The 26,790-nt window shown below is 40.9% G+C and overlaps 1 protein-coding gene across 1 annotated transcript in view; it reads left to right on the top strand.

The window, feature by feature from the left end:
* The window catches only part of CACHD1 (cache domain containing 1), a 185,410-nt gene that overhangs the window by 98,210 nt on the left and 60,410 nt on the right, over positions 1-26,790 (top strand). Inside the window, exon 4 of the mRNA XM_073357445.1 lies at positions 13,778-13,884. Coding sequence (XP_073213546.1) covers positions 13,778-13,884 — 107 coding nt within the window. The remainder of the gene's footprint in view (positions 1-13,777; positions 13,885-26,790) is intronic.

The raw sequence follows: 26,790 nt of genomic DNA, 5'->3' as shown, positions 1-26,790 counted from the left end.
GTCTGTTTCTTAAAGACAAAGTAATATCCTGCCTAGACTACAGACAGGTACAAATCTACTTTATCTTCTCCCAAAGAAGGGCAGTGTGGAAGAAAGAGCCAGCTATGCCTATGAGAGGACTGCTCTCTCAAAGGAACTTAAAAGTCAACCCCAAGAAGAATTCCATGTAGTACACTATAATAATGACAGGTTTCAGAGTAGCAGCCGTGTTAGTCTGTATAATAATGAGGACATGATTTACCTCATTAAGCAAGTTAGCAAGCCCCTTTGGATAACCTCTAAAGAACCAGAAATCCCTTGGGTTGGGGTGGGGGGGTCCACTTCTGTCTTAGGGATTTTCCAACATCCTAAAATATTCCTTCTGTATGGATCAGTAGTTATAACTCTGTATTTGGGGGGGGGGGGGGGGGACTGGTAGTCAAATTATCACTCCCTGCACAAATGAACTCACAAGGTCTGTTTTCTACTGCTGATTAGGAGTCAAGATTGAGGTCCTTTTTGAAGGAGCATTCCACTGAGAAAGCATGTGCTTGGCCAGCCTTCCCCACCTTCCATTACATATGGCTGGGCTTCTTGCAGAGCAGAAAGGGGCTAATGTCAGACAGGTGGTTTGCAAGCTGTCTCAGCTTAGTACAGAAGCAGATGGTGCAAAAACATGGTATTGGCCAAGGCAGTCCAATGGTAACGAAGGATATCAGCGGTCAGGAAATCAGAATTACAGATTTGAGCTTGTAAAAGACTGGGAACACTGCCGTGCCAGCACACTGAGCCCTTGGAAGAGAGAGTACATATCACTACTCCAACCAACCAGAAGAATGTTGATGAGAGGCAGATAAAGCTGTGCCCAGCCCTTCTCAGCTAGAAGGAAAGCGAGCCTGCTGTGCGGTTGAGAAGGAGAAGAGAAGGCGGAGAGGGGAAAATAGTACGGCTCTTTTAATCTCATAACACCTCCTGGGAAAAATTAAGCTTGGGTTTCCACATTAAAGGAGCCTGAAGAAGCCATGAAAAACAGATGTCATGCAGGCTCCAGACATACTTTATGATTGAATTGGGGGTGGGTTTTTTGTTGTTGTTTTTTTTTAACAAAAACACAGTTTAATTGAATTACATTGCTCCTTGACTTAATAAAACCCCATTGCATAAGACTGTGCAGCCCATTTTATAAACACTCCTCTCCCAAGGAAACACAAATTAACTAGTTTGGAAACTGTTACGGATGCAAGTTGCCCATTTATCTGTGTGCTGATTTGGCAATCATGCTTTAATATCACTGCAGCTACTAGTAAATCCCTTCTTATAGGACCTAGGAAAAAAACTTACATGTGAGTTTCTCCCAGAGCAGTGCATCAGAGTAAGGTCACCCTGTTAGTACTGTATACAAAAGGGGCTCTAACAGACCATCAACAAAACAGTGGAAATAAGTTAAACATAAAGTGCTGTCAAATGCACAAAGTAAATGTGCTGTAAAAATAGAGAGGATTTTTTTTTTTTTTACCCTGACTTAAGCTCTGACTACAGTTCTTTGCATACAGATTCACCACGACAGCCACACAGAGCCCCGCCGAAGTCGGTAGGGCTCCATACCGGCACAGAGATGCACTCACATGCAATGACCTTGGGCATTGGGGCCCGGGTGCTGTTTATTACACAGAGTACAAAATTCTCAAGCAGAATTTTTTTCAATTGACACCCTTTAAATATTGGTTAAAATTTGATTAACTTTGATCCAGGTGTGACCTGCTGTCCTAGGTTTTAGAGCTGTGTGTTTCATAGTCATTTCAGCATACGTTAAATTTGAATTCCTGAACCCTGAAATAATTTTGGTTGCCTTCCGCTGTATTTCTGTATTGAAAGAGGCAATTAGAACTGAGTGCATATTGTACATGAAGTCTCAGGATGGACTTGTCTATACGCACAGTTAGTACTCCAAGCTGGCGGGTAAGTTGACCTCATACTAACCTGCCATGCACTTCCATTACATTTGTCTGTGGGCTTCTTGTCCATGCGAATCCTGTTCCCATGCACTTAAAGTACCAGAGTGCCGTTGTATCTACTCCTGTTTCAAAGTGGGATAGATCAAAGCATGCTATAGAACTTATGGTGTGCAGTAGCAGGGTCTGCATGGTCAGCTCATGCAAGGTCAATTCCTTTGGACCAAATCTTCTGGCTTAAGCAAAGGGCCAAGATGCAGCAGAAGCAGCCCACGTTATGGCACATGGGAGAGGTAATACAGGGTTGTCTCTGCATCCGCTTTACGCCATGAAGCGCAGTTTCACAATAGCCTGAGAATGAGGGTTTGTGGCTAGTTAACCGACAGTTACATGGATCCAGTAGCCCAGCACTGCAGGGGCTGCCCAGAAGGCCATGGATGCTACTTCAGCCTGAGCTTGCACAGGTGCCCTGTACTCTGTCTTTGCTTAGGGAGGAGAGTTTTGATTAGCACAAACCATTTAGGGTGATGGTCTATACAGCATTTTGGAGTGATTGGGAACAAGCCACCCAGCTCAGGTCTAAAATAGCTGTGTAGACAGCACTTTGAAGTTGCGAATCAGGCTGGAGTTCAGGACCTGATGCCTCCTCCCTGGGCTTTAGCTTCCATTGATTTAAAGGACTAAAGATGTATTACCTAGCTATATTTCAGGTCCCCTGGGAGATGTACGGCTTCTTGCATGATTGGGTCCAAAGACAATAGCCATGTTTTGCACTAGCTTCTTCTGAGTGGTCTTCAAAGGTAGCTTCTTTATAGGCCCCATTTCAACAAAGTATTTACGCCTGTGAGTAGTCCCACTGACACTTAGGATATGTCTACACTGCAAAAAAACCAGAAACGTGGCAATCAGTCTCAGAGCTTTGATCAGCTGATTCAGGCCCACGCTATGGCAGAGGTTCTCAAACTGGGGGTCGTGACCCCTCGGGGGGTTGCGAGGTTATTACATAGAGATCACAAGCTGTCAGCCTGCACCCCAAACTGTGCTTTGCCTCCAGCATTTATAATAAAGTATTTTTAATTTATATGGGGGGAGGGGGTCACACTCGGAGGCTTGTGTGAAAGGGGTCACCAATACAAAAGTTTGAGAACCACTGCGCTGTGGTGCTATAAAGATCACTGTAGACGTACGAGCCCAGCCTCTGAAACCCAGAGTTGGGCTATGGGTCTCGGAACCTGAGCCCAAATGTCTGTACTGCTATTTTCAGCCCTGTTGTGCGAGCCCGAGCCAGTTGACCTGGGCTCGGAGACTCGCAGCTGCAGGTCTTTTTTTGCAGTGTAGAACTAAGTACCTTGGGGCCATAGAGCACATTGCGGTAGTGCAGTCTGGGGATCACAAAGCCATGGATAACTGCAGCAAGAGTTATCTCAGAAAGAAGAGATCACAACCTCTTACCCAAGTGTATGTGTGGGGGTAACATGACGGAGCTAGTTCTGCTGCTGCCTGTTCCAGGCTTGTCCTGAAGACAGGACTCCATTTTCAGGGGCCTGTCGGTTTCTTAATCTTCATAAGAACTACCCTTCACTCAAGAAAAGAAGAGGCAGAGAACTGACTTCCTTCGAGATAGAGACAAAATGTTCTCTAACCCAGTCTGGGTTTCCCCTCTCCCTCCCCTATGCTTTAAAAACCCCTCTCCATGCAATGCTGTATCGATGGCATTCTGCAAGTGGCCACAGCAGGTCATGTCTGAGAGCAACGAGGAACTTATTTACGTGTGTGTGTGTGTGGCATATGCATGCATGCGAACACATGTGCAGACCCCTCCCTCTGCCCGGGAGAAATACATTTCAATACTATTTTTTATATGAAATTATTTTAGGAGTCTCCAAAAATATTTATTTAAAGTACTCTGTAATGGTATTTTTTTCATGTTAAGAGTACGCAACTTTTCCCTACGTTTAGCTGGTATTGTTTACTCATCTTTGGGGCTGCTTGAAGTCTGTTTTCTGTGCTTTAGTCCCCACTGCTGATAAGAGTTTATGGAATGCTTTTATCTGTCTCAATTTGTGAAAAGATACACTGATAAGTATTACTCCATTACATATTACTTGACAACTTTGCAGTACATCCATTAGTGTAGCTGTTTAAATAAGTAAACCTACAAACCTATTTTTGAAGATCATTTACTTTATGAATGTGATAGTATCCTTCAGAAGTGGTCTGGGCTTTTCTCCTTTTTAAACAGGTGGTTAAATATTTGCTAATGCTGTTCAATTTTATCACAGCTCTTGCTTTGTTTATCCTTCCTCTCATGAGCAGTTAAGTGGAAGATAAGGGGAATCCCATCAGTTCCTTTAAAATGTATTGCTCTGGTTAGTATTTAAAGTGCTGCACTTCCAAAAGAGAACTGGGTTGGACCTTACTAAAGGAAATTTAAACTCTGTTTGCTAGAGCTGCCCAGACCACAATTATGCCAATTATTACAATGGCTGTGGGTGTTCAGGGAATCTGGAAGGCTTCTGTTGTGTGAGATTTGGCGTTATATGTATAAAAACAGACTTTCAAAGTAACGGGCATTGAGGAACTGGCTGTCTTGGAATGTAACGTTTCCTTTGTGAGAGAAAGTGTGTCTGTGCTTCAGGCTAGAGGGGGTTTTGCTACAGCAGCTTGTGTCACTAGATGCACTTTGTGTTGCAGTATTTCTCCCAAACACATGACTCAGATAATTTACCTTCTTGATATGAAGCATGCTCCTCCTCTTCAGGCACTGCTGGAAGTCAATGATACTACTTATATGCTTAAAGTTAGGCAGAGGCTTACGTACCTTGCTGAATTGGGGCCTCCATCAGTAGATTTACCTGTGAGGCCATTTTCACTTAACTTTAAAAAAACAAAAATCAAACAAAAAACTGTTTCTTTCTGAAACTATTTAAATATTTGACTTCTACAGTATGTAAATATATATATAAATAAAATATATGAGTAGAAAGGTATGTCTTGCTATCAATAAAACATGCTAGTTTGAGAATTTTAAAGAAAATGCTGAATTTTGAGCGAATGTATTATATAGCTGCATTTACCCACCAAAACCACCTTTACAGGAATCTAAACAAAGGGTGAGAGAAAAGAAATCGACCTTAATATAATAGGCAAACCCCAACAGATGTGTCACTTTTATAAATGTTCCCTTATTTTTTCTAAACTGAAATTGCACAGAAGTTGATTTACATTGAACTGAGGCCGAATGAAATCCAATTGGAGCTCACTTCAACACTGTTTTGATGTAAGATTCAAAGCTCCTGCAAATTTTATTTTATCTTCTGCATTTGCTGATCTCCTGCTTGTAAATCCTGTTGAAGGAGAATAAAAATGACTGCAGCCTGATGGGAATTAAATGTCTGAAGTTCAAAGCAGTTTGCACATCAGAGCAAATGCCAATCAAATGAACATCTTGCAAGCTAGGCAGGAGTGAATTTCTCCATGGGGAAGAGATCAAAGTGGGAGTCACAGTTCTGTTTTCTCCCTCGGGATGCAGTTTCGATCAGTTGTTCATTAAAGTGAATCCAGAAGGAAGGGGTTTTATATATATGAAAAGGGGAGTGGGGAATTGCAGTGAATGTTACTTCTCTTAAAACTGAATTTCAGCCAACAGTTTGATCTTATTTAAGTACATACAGACACTAATTACCACCAACTATATAGTTTTTCGGGGGGGGATTTTTATAAACAATGATTTTAATATTGTCACCTGTACCATTTTGGGCCTGATTTCAGAAGGGGTCTTGTCCGTCATCTGTGTTGCCCAATTAGTCTACAAGCTAGTATTTTAGCAAAAATGTAGGATATTGCTAAAAATTAGGCCTTATTTATATCCAGCAGTGGCAGCAATCAACAGTTGCCTGCAAGTTTCACTTTTGTAGAGTTTATATATCCTTCCAAAATAAGTGATTTTGCAGGTTGTATGTACATTTTCATACAGGGAAGTTACAAGATCTGTAAGTAAATAAGTACAGAAGCTAGAATTAACGTCAAGTTTCAAGCCATCAAAAGCCAGGAAATTCTTTAAAAATTGATTTAATGCAGCGATACATTGCTAAATAATTTAGCAATACATCCTAACTGATGTGGCTTTAAGTTAAGTCAGAAAGAAACAAATGGTAAATTCTTGTGTCCATGCATAAATACCGATTATAAACGCGATCTTACAAATGCAGAAATGTTTGCTTGTTTGTTTTTTTTTCACATTTGTTTTCTGACACAGGACTAAAAAAAAACCCCCCAAAACCCCAACAAGTTTATGGCTGTGTGACTGCCGATATTTCATTTGGAACATGGATTGCCTCCTGCCACAAAGGTGGCTGAACCTGATTTAGCTTAAACTTTTCAAAACAAATCCCTTTTGGAAAATGTGCAGAAACAGTTTGAGTGAACAGAAACTGAAAAAAAAAAAATGTAAATACTGTTCCCAGTCTAAGCCTTACTGGAGCATTCACTACTAGTAAATGTGATAATAATTCTGTCTCAGGGCTGCTGTTAATCTTTTATTCTGCATATTTTATTAGCTAGTTTCCATATTATACATTTATCTGTTTTGTGTATGTTCTCTGCTGTTTTAACTGCTTGAATGTACTAACAAGGAATAGCATGTGCAGAAGGAATAGAGGTGTAGTTGTCAGAATGTGAGGAGGGAACAGGACAGGGTTGACTCCTGGGTTCCTTTCTAGCTCTGCTGCTGAGATCTTTGGGGATATTACAATCTTTCTGGGCCTAATTGTTACTCACTGGGAAAATGAATCTAATAATACTCCTCCTTCTTTGGTATGCTGTTTGGTTTGGTTGGCCAGTTTTTGCATGAAAGCATTTTGACACGCTAGGGTGAAGGTGCTACGTAAATATAAAGTGTTACTGTTGAAACACCCACCTCTCATGGCATAGGACACTTTTTGGATGAAGCTTCTCTATCAAAGGGCAGGAAGAAAGGGAGCAAGTGTTGGTCTGTGGATGAGATGAAAATCATTTGAATAAGGAAGGTAGAGGAGAGGGATCAGTGAGAGTAATACCTTCTGTTACTAGTCCCTTCCCCAGACGGTGTGTCAAAATTGGACAAGTTGTTCCTGTTCTTTAAATCTTTTTCATATCCTACCTGTCCTGTCCTGACTGACAGATCCAGGATTCAGTCTGGCAGCTTTTAAGTGCACTAAGAAGAAGAGTACTGCTGTGCCTTGACATTTTAAATCAAGGTATTTTATTACTTCTCTACCAGGTAATTTAAAGCTGGCAATTTCAGTAGTACAGTGAGTCTAGGAAAGTGTGTGTGCACATGTGTGAGAGAGGTAATCACAATGGAGGAAGGAAAACCGGGGCTTGAGAAGGTTCCAGATGCTCTTAAATAAATAAATAAATAAATAAATATCATGAGGTATGTTACATTAGTTATTAAATAATTATCCTGCTGTCAGCACCAATAGGCCAGCTTGGCTATTTCCTATCATCTTAAAATGCCAGGATCCTTCCCATAAGAGTTCACATTTCCTTAGTCCTTCTCAGTAATATTTATTTGATATTAGAATATGTTTTGAATGTTTACAATATATGTATAGAATGTTCAATATTTTAATTAATTACTTGAATATTGGAGCGGAGAATATGCTTATAAAATTTGCAGATGACACCATGCATAGTCTGGTTAGCACTAGGCACTGTCAGAGGCTCAAGTGTGCTCAATGGAATGTTAGGAGATTACAGCTGCTAAAATCTTAAATAGTCTCTACTGAGCATGTGTGAAGTACAGTTTTTCAAAGGCTTGTGACTTCACCAATTTGGGGCAGATTTTCATGGGGACAGCAAAAGGGACATTCTTGACACACAGACCCCCCTCCCTGCTGAATTTCAGTCCCAGCTCCAAAGCATGGAGCGCTAGAGCTCTTCAAAGAAAAGGTTGCCAGGGATCTTTTAACTTCCCCTAGCCTTGTTCTTGGAAACCTCTGAACTGTTTTAGTAGAATTTTTTTCAATAAAATTAAGCCTGAAGCAAGCACCCAGCCTGGAAAGTATCAGCCCAAATGGTTCAAGTTGGGCAAAATTATTTGCAACCTCTTATAATGGGAGGTGTCAGACAACCTTATTAATATGTTATGCTACCAGCCCTGCCTATATGCTTTTTTTTGGGGGGGGGGAGGGGGTGTTCTGGCTCAGTGTGCCAGAACGTATTCTTTCCATTTTAGAATTATAGATCTGCTCCATCTATCCATGTTTAAAAAAAAATATTTAAAAATCCTGTCTTCAGTCTCTGTAACTTAATGGTAATTTAAGATCAGTTTTAATTTCTGTGCAGACTTTTGGGGGTTTTTAGGACTATGAATACTTGTGCTAATTAGTTGAAGCTCTGCCCACTTTTCTTTATTTTCCCCATTACGTGATGGTGGTACTTCTTGGTTTAGTTCAGTTATCGTATCATCACCCTTTTTGCTGCAGCAGATCTGCTTTTGGCTGTGATCTCACAAGCTCAGCAAGGTTGGGTCTCAGAGGTACTCGGAGGCAGATCTCTAAAGAAATCCCAGGCACTGCAGGAGGGTGGTATTGGTGATGCAGTAGGTAATGCCAATGCCAACTAAGCCAGTACTGAATCAAAGCACCAACACTGACCCAGTGCCACTGATGATGCTTTTTTGGATGAGATGCAACAAGCAGCATTGAGCATATGTGCTAAGTGAAGAACGCACCGTATTTTTCGTAAGAGCAAGGACCCTGGTGACATTTCAGTGTGGATAATTACATTCTCTCTGTCCATACCTCCTCCTTCCCCCATATTTTCTGCTTCTTGTTTAAACTGTTGTGCAGTGTTGCTGTATGAAATTAAACAGCTTCCATCTCCCACCACATGGTTGTACTTCAGTGATGGGTGAGGGTATGTGGGGTGGGAAAGAGTAAGTAATGTTGATTGGCATATATGTAATAACCGTGTATAGATGCATGTGAGAACGTGTAGTATGCATTATAAAATTTATATATAAGTATATAAAGTGCTTTGGGATCTTTAGGGGGCAAAAAATTAGGCCCTATATATCTTCCCAGACAAAAATACTGCATTAAGATGGAACTAGGGTTAATATTTCATATAAATTATTTTAGGAGAAAAACCAGGGGGTGTTAATTGTCCAAAAACAAGCATTATAATAAAAATTAATGTTAAATTTATAAGAAGTCCAAACATGTTATGGTATGAAATTACACAGTTAAGGCACCCAAAGAGCCATACCTCTGCCCTTTAGTGATACCTTCAATAACCATATATTATGATTAAGGCATTATAGCGTTTGTGGTGAAGGTTTAGATTAAACTGATTTTTAGAGACACGTTTGATATTTTTTAAAACCATTTTACATCATGGTGTCACCACAGGGCATGGTAGAAATAACAATCATGAATACTTAAGTTTAAATGCCATCTTATTTCTTCCACTGCACCCATTGCCTGAGATTCCAATGAATTCTAAGTACATGTAAAATTAGACTTTGTGCTATTCCTTTATTAAGATCCATATTATTAATCATTAAGATCAATAAATGTTTAATGCAAGTGCTACATTTTCTTACAAGATTTTTAAAAAATGAGTTGTAACTCAGAAACACGCTACATTAAAAAGTGGTTGAATCCCTATTTTAAGTGCAAACCTCAACTCATCCTCAAATATGGAGGATGGAGCCATGAATAGCACTCCCAAAATGTGAGATAATGCTGTGGTGTTGGAGCCACACGAGGCCCTGCTCTCAACTTGTCTGTCTGTAACACAGTAATTTTTGAAAACCACATCCAATCAATTTCAAAATTCCAGGGAACGGTCTAGGTATCAGTGGGCAGATCCTACTGGTTTTTGGTGAAAACTGGAAAATTCTGATTTCTACTAGAATTAGGCCTACCGCCTGTCCATTTGGCACGTCAGGCAGAGAAAGCTCTCTGGCACCCTCTGTTGCTGCCTACACATATCACGGGCAGAAGTTTACCAGTAGGTAACACACTTTGTAAATTATATATCAGTCATGCCCCTTCCCACAGCTGGCCCTTTTCTGCCCCCACTACATCCAGCACTGTCCCATTCTGACCAGCTCCCACACCCAGGCTTGCATTATGTACTTCAAATGTTGGATAACACACAGCTCCGCCTACACGAGCAACGAAGTGTGCAACCTCTAATTATGCTTCCTCTATATCTCATTCTTATTTTCTCTTTACTTGTTTCTCTAACTGAGCTCACTGGGAAGTTTGTTTATTATTTGCATTGTGATAGTGCCTAGGAGCCACAGCCGTGGTAAGAGTTGTACAAGCACAGTGCAGACAGTCTTTATCCCTAAGAGCTTATTTACTGTTTTAGTTTCTAACGTGGCTAAAGCGGAACTGCTCATCTTATCAAGCCCCAGGTTAGTGTGTGTGCTTCTTTGTAGAGCTGATCAGAATTTTTTCTGAATTTTGAATTTTTGACCACTTGCTTGTCAGTTAAAAAATATTATTTTTAAAAGAAAACCTGTGTTGATGATTTTTTTTTTTTTTTTGGTGGTGGTGGTGGAAGGATGACCAGCAGCTTTACCTCTAACTATTTTAGTCCCTGATAGAGCAAAGCACTTGTGTGTGTGCTTGACTTTAAGCATCTGAGTAATCCCGTCACTACTGAAGACAATGAAGTTTAAATCCTTTACTGAATGTGGGTCCAAATAAATGAATGAGAGTGTGGTGAGGTGGATATTGTATCAATACATGCCTGGCCAGTATTTTTACTGATTTAATGTTACCAAAGTATTTTCTACAATTAGCATTTTTAACTAAAACTATAAGACTGGAAATTTGATAGTCTTGAAGAACTTTCCTTCACCAATTTCTTTCCTAAACTTGCTTTCCACCAACTTCTTTAAAAAAAAAAAAAAAAAAAAAAAGTCAAGGTTCTTTCAGAACCTCACCTCATGCAGACTCGGTGTGGAGGGGAATGCATTATGATTTCCTAGGGATAGATTAGTGGCAGAGTATTTTTGACAGGAACTGGGTAATTGATGAGGTTCCTTAGTAATACGACTGGGTGTCAAATCCTACCAAAGTGTTCAGCGTTGTTTTTAAGGTATTTAGCATCACAACACCTAACTGAGGGGACTAAATCTCCTTGTCAAAAGGGATTTAGGCACTTAGGAGTCTGAGCCCTGATCTGTGCTTACAATTTAGATTGACCTAGCTATATCACTCGGGAGATGTGAAAAATTCACACTCCTGAGTGTCACAGTTATACCGACCTAATCCCTGGTGTAGATGTGGCTACATCTATGGAAGATTTCTTCAGCTGACCTAACTCCTGCCTCTTGGGGCGATGGATAACCTACATTGACATAAGAATCCCTTCTGTTGATGTCAGAAGTGTCTACACTACACCTGTAGTGTAGACGTGCCTTAAATCCCATCGACGTTTGATGGAGTTTAGACTCCTAAGTGTCTAAGGGCCTTTTGAAAATGAGATTTAGGCTCCTAAATTAGTTAGGTGTTATGAGTGCAGCAAAGCCTAAATATCTTTAAAAATCTGGGCCTAAGCTGTAGCAAATAAGGTACACTGATGCATCACATCTGTTATTTTTATCAAAGCTGATGACAAGGTTCCCTTTGATCAGATTTTGATTTGTAATTCTAATAAAATAAAGGCTTATAAATGCTGCTACTATCTAAGTACTTTAAATAGGAAGCACATTTATTGTTATGTGGTGTGATACATGAAGGGGTTGGGGGGGCGGGGGGAGTAGCTCCCTTTGATGGACACCCAGCCAGCCAATTAGCTGTAAAATCCCTCTTGGTCTGTTCTCTGCTTTTTTTTTTTTTTTAATCAGTAAAGGGTTAACAAGCCCACAGGTAAAAGAAAAGGAGTGGGCACCTGACCAAAAGAGTCAATGGGAAGGTAGAACTTTTTAAAATTGGGAAAGAAACTTTCCCTTTTGTCTGTTGTTCTCTGGGCTGCAGGGACACGGAGCAGTAATGCTGTAACCAGCTTTAAACCAGGTATGATTATAGATTATCAATTCTTACCTCTAACCTGCTTAACCTACTCTGGAGCCTCAGATATGTAAGTAAAATTAGGGAATGTCTAAAAAGACGCGTTTAGGGTTATTTCTTTTATTTCTTATTCGCTTGTGGACTCCTCTGTGCTAACCCCAGATGGTTTTGTTTGCTTGTAACCTTTAAGCTGAACCCCACAAAAAGCTATTTTGGGTGCTTGATTTTTGAATTGCTCTTTTAAAATCAGATTTTAAAAGAGCAATTCAAAAAAATGCATTTGGGTGGTGGCAGCGTTTACCAAGCCAAGGTCAGAGAAAAGCTGTAACCTTGGGAGTGTAATACAAGCCTGGAGTTGCAAGCATTCATTTTTAAAATCCTTGCGGGCCCCCACTTCTGCACTCAGAGTGGCAGAGTGGGGATTCAGCCTTGACATGTGACATTTTAAAAAAGAGACCAAAATGGAGAATGTCTTGACTTCATTAAAGTCATTGCGGAGTTTTATATGGGTTTGATTTATATTTTTGTATCTAAAATGAAGTTCAATGACCATTTCTAAATTATTTCACCTGGTAAATATGGAAAACATAAAATAAAAATGTAATAAAATATACTGCAGGCAGCCTTTCTAATTACACTGGGAGTCCCCATTCTTTACTACAGAAAGTAGGCTTGTAACTGCCTTATATAGAGACTTCCAAAGACCAAAATGTAATGGTGAGAGATGTAGCTATGTACAAGTACAGTGTTTGAAAACGGTGAATGCAAGTCAGGGAAGAGGAAATGTTCAGGCTAGTAAAAGGGTGTATAATTAAGAGCAATGGAATGAAACCAAGAGAAGAAAAACATAGGCTGAATATCTGGAAAACATTCCTAATGATGAGGAGTACTTGTGGCACCTTAGAGACTAACCAATTTATTTGAGTATAAGCTTTCGTGAGCTACAGCTCATTTGCGAATACAGACTAACACGGCTGTTACTCTGATTCCTAATGATGTGATCTCCCAAGCTGGATCTTCACCACTTAGGGCACGGGTGGCCAGCCTGAGCCCGAGAAGGAGCCAGAATTTACCAATGTACATTGCCAAAGAGCCACAGTAATACGTCAGCAGCTCCCACCACCTGCTCCCAGCATCTCCCACCCACCAGCAGCCCCGTCAGTCAGTGCCTCCCCCGCCCTCCCCGCACCTCCCAATCAGCTGTTTCGTGGCGTGCAGGAGGCTCGGGGGGGGGGGGGGGGAGGGGAGAGGAAGAAGCGAGGGCACGGCAGGCTTAGGGGAGGGCGCAGGAAAGGGTGGAGTGGGGGCAGGGCCCATGGCAGAGACAGGGGTTAAGCAGTGAGCACCCCGCAGCACATTGGAAAGTTGGCACCTCTAGCTCCAGCCCTAGAGTTGGTGCCTAGACAAGGAGCCGCATATTAACTTCTGAAGAGCCGCAGGTGGCTCCAGAGCCAGAGGTTGGCCACCCCGACTTAGGATCTCTTACAACTGGACTGGACAAAACTCAAATATTCTGCCAGGGACCAAACCAGCACTGGCCTGCAGATTAACATAGCCTTTTACAACTCTAATGTCATGTTTGCTTGCGTGTCACAGGGGATAAAATGAAAATATGCAGCACATTGCATTAGTGAGTCGGATATGCCCTGTAAGTGGCGAGTTTTAACTCACCCACTTTGTGCTGAGGAAAATTCCTTTGCCTGTGCCATGAAAAATGCAAGTTGAACTCCAGTTGCTGTTTACAAACTGATAATTTTTCTATAAATCCTTGGCTAGACATTTTTACAAAGTCAGCTTTTGCTTTGCTAATCTTGTTGTTTGTCATTTCAGGTTTGATGGGAATTTTAACACCAATGTTTCTAGAACTATTAGCTGTGATAGATTGTCTACCACAGTTAATAGCAAAGCCTTCAATCCTGGACGTGATTTAAACTCTGGTAAGTAATACAAATATATTTATTTGGCTTTGTTCTTTTTTTTTTTTTCCCATTAGAGTTTAACATTCTGTTGGCACAGAGGATTAACATAGTGCGCTATAGCAACATGCTTTTATTTCTCTCTAAAACTGGCATGCAGCTCCTAATTTGAGATTTCCTGATTGAAAGATGATACCTAAAGTAATGCCCTTAGTCTAGGTACTTTTTAAATATAAAAATGTCATGAAGACTTATTCCAGCACACCACGTATAATGCGTTGTGATTTTTGTGCCTATTCGTCTCGCCTGTTCCCAAAGTTGCTTTCCTTCCTAACCCTGTCTGCTATGGCATCAGTAGTGTCAGGTGTTGATGGTGCCTCTCTGATCTTCTTAGCTGAGTTCAGATAATGTGCAGCTGCTTTTGCAATGATATGCAAAAGTACAAGGACATCTTAAAATATTTCCTTTCCTTGACTTGTCATAGAGTTTCTATCTTGAGAGGTGACCCATTTGCTTGATACACTTTAAAACTGGAAATGTGCTTACAATCTAAGGTGTCTGACTTACCCTGAGAGAATTCAGCCTTTGGTCCTATGCCACAGGTTTTCTTTTTAATATCCTGTAGAATTTGAAATAAATGGGTTTTAATTTTTTTTAAAAGTCGCTATTTTTTTCCTCCATTGATGGCTTCGGGTTGTAACTTTTAAAACTACTGTATTTTAACTATAGACTTCCATTTAGTGTGGTTTTTATTTAACTTCTGATGCAAGACCAGCAGGAAATGCACACAACCTTGATTCTTGTGGGTTCTATAAGAAGAAGAAGGTGTTTTCAACCTCTCACCAGTGGGGTTTTCTCCCTATCCCAGTCCTCTGTAGTGACTTAGAATTTGGAGATCTTGTAACAAATTTGATAAGGGAAGTACAAATTTGACTCTAGAACTTCTGGCTGTGTACCTCTTTAAAGCTCCAAGTGGTCTCTAGGTGATTCATTTCTGTGGTCATAAATGCTGTGAAATTTAGGATTGGCGGCAACATTCAGCTTGTTTTTCCTTCCCTCTTCTCTGGGCACTCACCACTTCCCCTTTTGATTGACTGGGGTAGGGAAGCTAAAACTTTCCCACTCAAGATTTTCAACTTGCTAGGAGTCTGAAGGCCATACTTAATTGTTTAAACAGCACTATTTCAAGCATCCTCACCTTCAACACAGATGTTGGCCTGGAGAGGCTAGATGTGCCAGCACAGAATCATAGGACTGGAAGAGACTTTGAGAGGCCATCTAGTCCAGTCCCTTGCACTCATGGCAGGACTAAGTATTATTTAGACCCGTGGTTCTCAAACTTTTGTACTGGTGACCCCTTTCACATAGCAAGATGCTGCGTGTGACCCCCCCTCATAAATTAAAAACACTTGTTTATATATTTAACACCATTATAAATGCTGGAGGCAAGCGGGGTTTGGGGTGGAGGCTGACAGCTCTTGACCCCCCCCCCCCATGTAATAACCTCATGATCCCCTGAGGGGTCCCGACCCCCAGTTTGAGAATCCCTAATTAGACCATTCCTGACAGGTGTTTGTCTAACCTGCTTTTAAAAATCACCAGTGACGGAGATTCCACAACCTGCCTACGCAATTTATTCCAGTGCTTAACCACCCTGACGGCTAGGCATGTTTTTATTTTTTTTTAAAGTTTTAGTTAGTGTTTTAAATTAAAGTTTTAATTTGATGTTCGTTAAAATATCTGGGGCAGTATCAGCTTAAAATCATATTTACAACAAATGTCCTTACTGTAAATTATTAAAACTGAAAGAATTTTAAAAATCTAATGCACTTTTCATTGACATCTGTTCACCTATTCTTCTGGTTGCTTTTACTATGGAGAATTACATTTTTTTAATATATTTTTTCAGTCAGTTTCCAGTCCATTTCACTTTCCCCTACAATAGCAGAGTGCTGTGATATTTGACTTGCAAACTCTGAAATGGAGGGAATGTTTGTTTAAGTCAAATTCCTGTGAAAGCATTTATTTTACTTCTGGAAGAATGCCTATTGGTATTACATTTTGTAGAAGCTCTTATGAAAAAAATAACTTGGAGCCATAATTGCCTTAAAATGTCTTAATTAATTAATTTGGATTTCTGACCAAACAAAAAACTGACACCTATCCAAGGCTTATAGCCCCCCTGACACAGGTTACAAGATCAAACAATTAAATAGCACCTTATCCCTACTTGCCAACAAATGCTGACTCTTTAATGAGTGTACATCCTAAAATCAAGCAGTGCAGGAGTAATGGACAGTTAAAAGCAAGAGGAGAGAGGATCAAGAGTACTGTATCACTGGAGAGGTGCTTCAGCATTTTTACCTGAAGTGTATATGATATTCTGGATTCCCACTTAGGCTGCTCCCAAAGCATTTCCTTTAACGGGAGCTCTTCATTCTGCCCATATGTTCTGATCAGGGAACAGGGTGCCAGTAGGAGAGACTAGAACACCATGGGGAAACTTTGGGCAGGTGCATGGGAAAGGGCTGTGATGGGTTGTGTTTGGAACCAGTATAGAAATAAAGGTTGTTGCTAGGTTCAGGCCTAATGGAACCTGAAAGTTAGATTTTTAAGGATTAGTGGGAAAAAGACTTGACCAGAGAGAACATGTACATGTTGGGCAGAACTGCCAGCCTCTTGTCAGTTTGGTAGAACATGTCTTCCAGAGCTTGTCTCAAGATTTTCAAATTTGCTTGGAGCATTTCAAAGTAGTCAGCTTTTTGTTTCCCATGTTTTGAAATTAGAAGATTTAGCATAGAAATTTTTATTTGCTGCCCCAGCTATTTCTATTTCTGGAAACAGAACAATTGGGATTGCTTCTGGATGGGAACACAGATCTTTCCTGGGTGGTGTTAAAATGTTTGACATATACTGTATAAGGCCTTTTGTACTGTCACTAATGGCAGCAGCCAACTTTCTGCTGCCTCAAAGAAATTTTTAAAAACAAAAGAAACTGCAACAACAACAAAATTCAAGCAATTGAAAATGAGACCTGGAGTCATCAGTAGGTTGCTGGTTCTACTTTATCCTTATCAAATGCTTGTGTGGTGGACTATGTGAAATGAATCAACCTGTGTGTAATTCCCAGGGAACAAAAATCCGCATCATAAAAACCATCACCACCTCTGTAGTTGTCCCTTGCTCACTGGCTACCACATTGGTAGAATCAGTAGAGAGGCCAAGGATTTGAATGGACTTTAATCCCTGGAGTAGATTCCTTCTGGAATGAGGCTTGTTGACTATCTGGTAGGACAGTGTGAGAAAACTTGCCCTGCCACTAGGTTTGCTTCATCTGTTTTATGGATAGAGGACTTCAGCCTGCCATTCTGAGGATGAATAAAGAACTTCACTCCACATGGGAATTTATCCAACACATTTCACCAAGAGTGATGCTGGTGCCCTAGCTGGACAGCTGATACAGCTCTTCCCCCAAATCCCTCTTCCACACAGTACTGCTGAAGGAAAGTAGGAAAGTTTAGGTAGGAGTTTAGGGTATGGATGGAGAGCTCAAACCCTGGATGAAATTTTAGGGTGCTTGTTTAGGAGCTGCTATCTCCTGATAGTTTGTGGAATTGCCTCCTCTTGGATCTTCCCACACCCACTGCTGTGACCTAGTTCTGTGGCATCTGTTACTTAAATGATAAATTTAGGACTAAGGGCTTATCTACAAATAGAATTACTCAGAAATAGCCCATGTATGGGGACACTTATTCTGGAATAAGAATACCTTTCAAAGTGGATTAAACTAAACCAGGAGTGCCCAGCCTACAGCCCGTAGGCCATACATGGCCTATCAGAGCATTTCATAAGGCCTTTGGCCTGTTTCAACACAATATACTAAGGACCAATTCATTAGCATTTTGTCACGTTTACATCATTTTAGTTTACACAAGTGTATAAATAGACAGTACTGTACGTAGAAAAAAACCTACCTACCTACATGCTAAACAAGATTAACTTAAAATATAAATCAATACAGGTGACTTTAAATCTTATTAAAATGTGTAGAATCTGTTTGGCCCACACAAGATTGTGCTTAGGTTTGTGTGTCCCTCCTGTGTAGGAAGGTTGGACGCCACTGGGGTAAGCCAAACCAAGACACTCTTATTTGGCAGCAAGAGAATGCACACATAGAGTAAAGAGTAATTCAGGAATAGCTTTTTCTCTTTAAATTCACATCCTGTGTATTAACTTTTAAGTGTAAACAAGTGTTGTTGCTTCTGGATCTCTGATATTTTTTTTCTGCCTTCTTTCCCTGCTCCTTCTGAATTCTGGGGAACTCCCTGCAAGCAGAGTTTGTATCTGGATGCAGCAGCATATTTGTGATTGGGCCCCAAACTTGCCACTTGGTTACACAACGGGTTCATGAGCCTATCACATCTTCAACAGGCAGGAGTTCAAAATGCTTTCTTGTTTGGGTCTACTGTTTTTTAAATCCAAGCCAGACCAATTTATTTGTGAGCCGGGTTATACTGCCCCTTTAGTGTTTTGTTTTTAAACAGCTATCTCACAATTTAAATAATCTGGTTTGTAGAAACCATGTGGAAAATATAAATTTAAAGATTACTGTGTTCTCCCTTGACCTCAAATATTAAATGTTAATTTTGGCCCATGCCACACAGCCTCAGTAACTAGGATTAGAGGTGGGTATTTGTAGGGGTTGGAGGGAACTGGAATTCACACCACAGGTTCCTGGCAAACCACAGGACTGTAACACAACTGCTGCTCTAGAAAATCCATAACCTGACAATAGACTCAATTAGTAGGCAGTAGAAGTAGTTGAGAAAAGGTAAGTATATTTCATGAAAATTTTCAAAAGAATTGAATGTATTTATTTCATTTGACGTTTTCCATGACATATTTCATTATTTCTATGAAACATTTTTTTAAAAAAACACCTTCATTTTGGTTAGAAATTAAAATACTTTTGCACATGGAAAATGGAAGGTTGGTAGAAAAAAGTGTGAGAGAGTGAGTGTGATGTGGTGCCCCCCCCCCAATGAAATTAAAAATATTTAGTTGAAAAATGAAAAATTGTGTTCTAAATGAAATTTTTTCACATTTTTTATATTGGTTATAAAGAAGTTTTCCATTGACGGGGAGGGCGGTTGCTGCAGTTTTTGACCAGCTCTAGTAGATGGATAGGACACATGTAAAGAATCAAGTCTGGATCCTGGGGCCTTCATCTGCAAATCATAGATCTCTATCACTTGAACAAAAGTAGAACTCTTTAACTGACAGTAACAGGTCCTTTACCGCTAGAGGTGAATGTCACTCCCAAAGCAGCATGTTACTTGATCCCTTCATACCCTTATACCCCTCAGTAAGCATGATTCCTGTGAACGTTTCCCAGCACAGCTCCCCTACCCCCAAAGATTTTTTTCAGCCTATTTAGAGCTACTGTAACCTCCTTTTGCAGATTGTAGAGAAGGTTCAGGGCCCTGCAAAGCCACTTTGTGCCTCTGCTTAAGTGTGTTGCGGGAGGGGGAGATTTTGTGTGCCCACTGCAACAGGGTGAGTTTCACGCAAAGACCTGACATAGTTTTAGAAGTGACGCTATAAATTGGCATCTTTTTAGTCATCAAGCCTGTTCATTTATGTTTAGGGAATTGTGTCTGCCAACCTTACTGAATAAGGTTTTGTTACTAGTTAGCCTTGGAAAGCCAACAGAGCCACCCAAGAGTGAGCTGGATTTAATTCTGGCTCACAACATAAGTAGAATGTTAGTTAGGTTGCAGTCACAGAATACTTTATCCCTGATGATGATAATGTATGAGTCAGGACACAACTTGACTTTCAAATCCAAGGTTAAATTTGCAGGGCTAGCAGGTGGAAAGAACATTTCTTTAATTGTAAACTTAACAAGTTCACTCTGGAATCATTGAAAAACAATAAACAAGGTTCTCCTTGATGCTGTTATTTAGAGGCACTCTTTAAAGAACTGCTACCTGTGTATGTATGCAGTATACCATCCTTTTTTGAAGGGTGTGCCCCATGTAGCCTATGGCACTCTTTCAAATTTAATACTCAACAAGAGAATTATAAGTAACTGTTCTATAATGAATAATCATGTTAAATCTTTTTTTGGAATTATTTTTTTACTAAATGTTTGTGCTGCACTTTGAAGATTAATTAGTTAATGATTCTATCATGCTTTGAAGATGTAAAATGCAGTCTGTAAGTGCTAAGTATTATCATTATCGCATTCTCTTTGAAGTTTTACAAAATTCCATCCCATGGAGGTCTCCTTCTCAAAGTCCTTCATGCCTTGGTAGCAATTTGTAATTGGAGGGGGAGAGAGAGAGAATATCCTTAAGTGCTCTGTTTTTTTAGTACTCTTAAACTTGTTTTCCCTCATATTTACAGCAGAATTAAGGAAATTAAAAGCTTTTGCACTCTTAGTGTTGAAATCTTGAACATTCAGCTTCCACAACCTCTGTCCAACAATGGGCCTTTATTGGGTGGCATGGTTGGTTTCAGTCTCTTTATCCTAGCATGTACATTTTAAATAGGATGTATGTATATCATCCTACATGTTAGAGAGATTATGATAATGTACTTTTCAGAACTGTCCTGGAGACTCTGCAAATGGAAAAGGGAGGAGAAAGTGCATCTTGAGCTGAAAGCAGGGAGATCTATAAAGACCACTGTCTTGGCCAGGTCTTTGGAGACACACGAAATAAAATTAATAGCGAAAAGCCCTGCACTATTTCATGAGTGCACCAGCTAGCTTGTAATTCTGGAACTGAAAGAAGTTTGACAAATGCAGCCTTAAGTTAGAAGTCAGACAGTCTACCTTGTGATACATTTTGTCGGGCTCTTGGGCTTATAGAACCTGTCCCAAGATTGGCTTTGCTGGAAATATGAGATATTAAAGTACAGTCAATCATTTTAGAGATTAAAAGGTTTGGGTGAGGAAGAATAGAACCTAAAAAGAATATCTGCTTGGTTTTGTAGCAGGGAACAAGAAAGTAGGAAGACTCTGCAGGGATTTCTTGCTGCTTTAGTAGATTGAAAATAAGAGTGCACCCGAAGGAAATAAAGCTTATTTTTTCAGCTGTAGTAGTCCTTGCTTATCTGACAGCAGATAGTATGCTGTGGTCATAGAAAAATAAACAGGGGGTTATGATAAAATTGGCAGTGTCTGGCGAAGGCTGCCTTAAACTAACTCACTAGCTGAAGGAAATGAACCAGCAGAACTTTTTTGAAAAGGAAGAGCAAGAAGAGAGGCCATTAAGGATGGTAGTGATTCTGGTAATTAGTTGGAGGTTTGAGAACAATCGGTTAATTAGGAAAGTGAACATTTTTATTTCATCAAGAGAGGAGCTGAATTTAAAGCATGTCTCATTAGCAAAATAATAGAGTCTAGCTTTAATGCAGCAATTAAGATTTTTTTTAAACTTTGCAAACTTTTTATATATTATAGATGGAATAATACTCTTTGAGTTACTTTTAACTGAGTGGTTAAATCCCAGATTCTTCACTGGTAACATTCAAAGATATACTTTTAAAACCCATTTTAAAAAAATTATTTTGGTGAAATTTCAGAAATTCAGCCTTTTTATATGAGTGAGAGATTAGTAATCTAGTTGTCAGGGTTGTTGATGTGACCACTTAGTTAAATAATAAAAGTGTAGGACTGGAAGGGACCTCGATATGTCATGTAGTCCAGTCCCCTACACTGAGGCAGGACTAAGTATCATCTAGACCAGTGGTCACCAACTGGTCGATTGTGATCTCTGGTGGCAGTGCAGTGTGGCTGCCACCAAGGCAGATTCCCTAGCTACCCCGGCCCCACACCGCTCCCGGAAGCGGCCACTGCAGCCCTAGGGGCAGGGGTCTCCTTCTGTGTGCTGTTCCTGCCTGCAAGCACCTCCTCCGCAGCTCCCATTGGCCGGGAGAGCTGCGGGGGCGGTGCTTGCTGAGAGGGGCTGCATGTGGAGCCACGTGCCTCCTGCCCTCCACACCCCAGGGACGCGTTGGCCTCTGTGCCCACCGCCGACTGGGAACCACCTGAGGTAAGTGCTGCCTGGCGGGAGGCCACACCCCAACCCCTATCCTGAGACCCTGGTTGGAGCCAGCACCCCATACCTCCTTCTGTGCCCTGACCCCCCCGCCCCCCAGAGCCAGCACGCCATACCCCCTCCTGTGCCCCGACCCCTTACCCCAGCCCTAACCCCTCTCCCTGAGCCAGCACCCTGTACCCCCTCCTGCACCCCAGCACCCTATACCCCCTTCTGCACCCCAACACTCTGCCCCAGCCCGGAGCCCCCTCCTGCACCCAAACTCCCTCCTAGAGCTTGCACCCCTGACCCCCTCCTGCACCCCAACCCCCTGCCCCTGGCTCAGCCCAGAGCCCCTTTTCACACTGTGAACCACTTGGCCCCAGCCCAGAGCCCGCACCCGCTCCCGAACCCCAACCCCCTTCCCCAGCCTGGTGAAAGTGGGGGAGAGCGAGCGACAGAGGGGGGAGAATGGAGTGAGAGGAGCGGGGCCTCAGGGAAGGGGCAGGGTAGATCCTGAGTTGCCCTTAGATTCAAAAAGTGATCTTGGGTGTAAAAAGGTTGGAGACCACTGATCTCAACCATCCCTGACAGGTGTTTGTCTAACCTGCTCTTAAAAATCTTCAATGAGGGACATTCCACAGCCTCCCTAGGTTCTCTGTTCCAATTAGGAAGTTTTTCCTAATGTCTAACCTAAATCTCCAATGCTGCAGTTTAAGCCCATTACTTCTTATCCTGTCCTTGGTGATTAAGGAGAACCCTCTTCTTTATAACAACTTTTTACATACTTGAAGACTGTTATCATGTCCCACTTCAGTCTTCTCTTCTCCAGACTAAACAAACCCAGTTTTTTCAACTTTCCTCATAGGTCATAATTTCTATATCTTCAGTCATTTTTGTTGCTGTCCTCTGGACTTTCTCCAATTTGTCCATATCTTTATCAAAGTGTGGTGCCCAGAACTGGACACAATACTGCAGTTGGGGGTTGCTCAATACCGAAAAGTGCTTAAATCCCAAAATCTACACTGCTGCTATTTGAATTTAAATATCCAGTGTTCACAACTTCTTGAGAGCTCAAATGTATGGCACAGCACATACATGAACCAATAGTATCTTCAAATAAACTGTGATCTTTTTGCTTAAGTGCAGAGCCCAAAAAGTACTGAACACACTCTGACATCTTCCGTCAGTTATTCCACACCTGGACCAAGAGCAAACAGCTAAAATGTTTGCTGGCAGTCTTTTAGTATTCTCATCTACCACCCACTAAACAACACAGCTGAGCAATTCTCTCCAACAGCCTGTACTTGTGACTTGCAAAACCTGCTGCCAGGCAGGGAAACTAATAACAAAATGCAAGTATAAAATAGCAAACAGGAGTTCAGTACTCTGCTACAAAATATTCCTGCACATACTTTGATGGCCTGATTTTCAGAGACGTTGAGTCTCTTGTTTCAAAATGTAAAAAAAAAAAGTAAATTTTTCTACATTCTAATATTGGGGAGGGGAAAGAGGGTACAAAACTGGTTTGTGTGAATGCTGTATCCGAAATCTTGTTATGACGAGGCGTTTAAGAGACAGACTCAGCATTACCAACTCTAAGTGTTCAAAAATTGTGAGTCAGTCTCCACAAATCACAATTTGTTTAAAAATCATGAAAATTTTAAAATATTAAATGTTGGGGTTTTTTTCCATTTGCCTTGTGTTTTTTGAGCCTTTATGGTTCATTTTTTTCAAGCTTTTCTCCACAACTATGAGGACTAGAAATTCTGGATTTTTTTTTAAATGACACCTAATAACATGACTCCAGGAGTTGGGGCATAAAGAAAAACATGAAATATCATGATATGCTCAATAGTATTGCAAAAGTTGGCAACACGAAAACTTTTCAGATCACTCAGGATTTCTACTCCACATAAACCGCTCTCATCCCAAAGAAAGTATCTTAACAATGGCTAAACAAAGTTTCTGCCTACAGTTTGCATCCTGTGAGCTAACTACTAGTGTTTGGGGTTTTTTTTTTTTTTAATATGTATAGTGCAGCTTTCATGGTGTTGTTGCGCTGACATGTCAAGAGTAACACTAAAAAATTATTCCCAACCCCACAGCCTCAGAAAACATTTAGGAAATTTAACAATATTCGCACATTTTTTTTTACCTTTTAGGGCAAATGAATTCTAGAATGGTGAGCCCTCCACTTGAGAATGCTAAGTCCATAGCTGCTGATTACTTGTACATCTGGGGCAGACACTTTGATCATCGCAACTGACCTCAGTTGCTGGCTAGGCACAGAGAGTGAGAGAGAGGCCAAAATTCTCAGCTTCATTCTCTTGTGTGAAAGTTAAATCATTATTTGAAGAGGAAAGAGGAAGTCAGAGGCAGTGAAGAGGACGCTGGACTAGAAGTCAGGAGATCTGTGTTGTCTTTCCAGTTCTGCCACTGATCCTACTGTGATACTCTGAGCAAGTCACTTCTGCTCTGCTTCCCCTTTAGTCCTTTTTCTGTCTTTTCTATTTAGGTTGTAAGATCTTCCGATCAAGGATTGTCTCTTTACTGTGTGTTTGTACAGTGTCAAGCACAATGGAGTCCTGAGATTGTTCGGGATTTCTAGGCACTACTGAAATACACATAATGATAAAGGACAAAAATAGCAATAATTGTACAAGATAAATGCACTGAGCTGGACAGAGAGAAGTCATATAGTCACAAACCAGTCTGGGAAACCCAAGAAGGTGCTAAGCTGTTGAGGATGTACTTCAAATAACAATCTTCCTCTGAGGTATTGGAAGTACATCATCTGGTTGTGGCTTGAAATATTCCCCTCATTGATTCCATTCCAAATACTGCAGTATCCTGATAATGTATGAGAACCAGAACATGAAACTGACTTGCCTATTTTCAGCATCCATCCTGAGGGAAATGCAAGAAGTAAATTCTTTATTAAAGGTGAAATGTTAATCAGATCTTTTCCCAAAGTTCTTTCAAGTTTCTAATCAAAGGAGGTGTTTGTAGCACAAGTAAGGAAATCTACTTTTTTTTTTTTTTTACAAAATGCATCCATCTAAAGCTAATGCAGTCCCGTTAACCCTGTTCAGCAAAATGCCAAAGTAATTCAGCTATTAAAAGTTTGGTTTTAGTTTGTCACAAGTGGAAAAGACAGTTTGGCTTGTATGCAATTGAATCCTGTCATTGTCCTGATGGAATGCAGATTGGAGTCTTATGCTAATGGATTGGTGTTCTCCCCCTTCTGTGAGTTGTTAGTGTTTTTTTCCTCTTGCTTTAACAGGATCAGTGGGAATGCAGCTGTCTAATGTCATCTGTAGGAGAAACCTAGCAGTTGTGTTGTATGTCTGTTGCTTCCTTCATCTTGTGTCAGTCTTTTTTTGGTAACAGGAGAGGTACGCACCTTAACTGACAGCTAGGAAATCTCCATATGACTGTAAGAGGGAAAAAAATCCAAGTGCTGTTTCTGTGTCTCAGGGGGGTGGGGTTCTTTGGGAGACCAGGACTCGTGGTTTTAATGTGTTCTGTCAGAGGTGATACAAATATGAGTGTCTAAATCTGGTGACTTGAATTTAGTGTACTTAATACGGATTTCTGTAATGTCTGTAAAATAATGTTAGTTTAGCATCAAATATTAACCATTCCTGATTATATCTATATCTATATATATCAACCTTATCATGGACAGACTAGATTATCTGTGTTTCTCACTGAGCCATGTCTGTTTTGTTAATGTCATTGGGTATAAATTACTGGCATACAGCTGTTGTGCTGACTTTTTTGTAGTGTCCGGCAGCTGTTTCTTCTCTAGAATTAAATGTCTACATAAAGTTTTTGAGTCTCTCTTCATTAATTAAAACTTTGTTGAAGCACTTCCTATTTTAATAATGAAGCAAGTGCAGTCTAAGGGAATGAATGAACATGCTCTAGGTACTGGAGTAGGGCTTCGGGATCCTGTCCCCAAGAGCTATATTTCATGCTCTATTGCTGACTCACTGTATGACCCTGGACAAGTTACTTTGCTTATTTGGTCCTCATTTTCCATCTGTAAAATGAGTGTAATAATGTTAACCTACCATAAGAGGGGTTTGCAAGAGCTTTGGATGAAAAGTGCTATAAAAGTGCCTGGTACAACGACCAAATCAAGCAGTATCATTTTGTGCAAAAAGGACACATACTTTCTAAAATAAAATTGTGTGCCCATTAAGGCCAAAGGGCACAATTACAACGTAAAGCCATAGCCCAAGGTAGGAGGTTCTGATGCCACTGCGGCTCAGCAGTGTGGTCATTGCATCCCCATTTGACAGAGAGCTTGTGTTCCACTGGCAGGCAGCCAGCTTTGCTAACTGATACAGGGTGACAGGGCCATGGTTCTGTTCTCTAGAATTAGAGCCCTACCAAATTCACAGTCCATTTTGGTCAAATTCACAGTCATAGGATTTTAAAAACTGTCAGTTTCATGATTTCAGCTATTTAAATCTGAAATTTCACAGTATTGTAATTGTAGGGGTCCTGACCCCAAAAGAATTGTGTGGTGGCCGCAAGGTTATTGTTTGGTGGGGGTGGGTGGGGGATGGCGGTACTGCTACCCTTACTTCTGCATTGCTGCTGGGAGTGGCATTGCCTTCAGAGCTGGGCAGCTGGAGAGCGGCGGCTGCTGGCCAGGAGCCCAGCTCCGAAGGCAGAGCCGCCGCCAGCAGCAGCGCAAAAGTAAGGCTGGCCTGGTATGATGATTGCCACCCTTACTTCTGTGCTGCTGTCTGTGGAGCTGGGCCCTTAATCAGCAGCCGCAAATCTCCGGCCGCCCAGGTCTGAAGGCAGCAGCACAGAAGTAAGGGTGGCAATGTTGTGACACCCTCTAAAATAACCCCTGGTAACC

The sequence above is a fragment of the Lepidochelys kempii genome, chromosome 8 (assembly GCF_965140265.1).
Source record: "Lepidochelys kempii isolate rLepKem1 chromosome 8, rLepKem1.hap2, whole genome shotgun sequence".
NCBI lineage: Eukaryota > Metazoa > Chordata > Testudines > Cheloniidae > Lepidochelys > Lepidochelys kempii.
The sequence above is the reverse complement of the archived record's forward strand: the minus strand, read 5'-3'. Positions and strand labels throughout refer to the sequence as shown.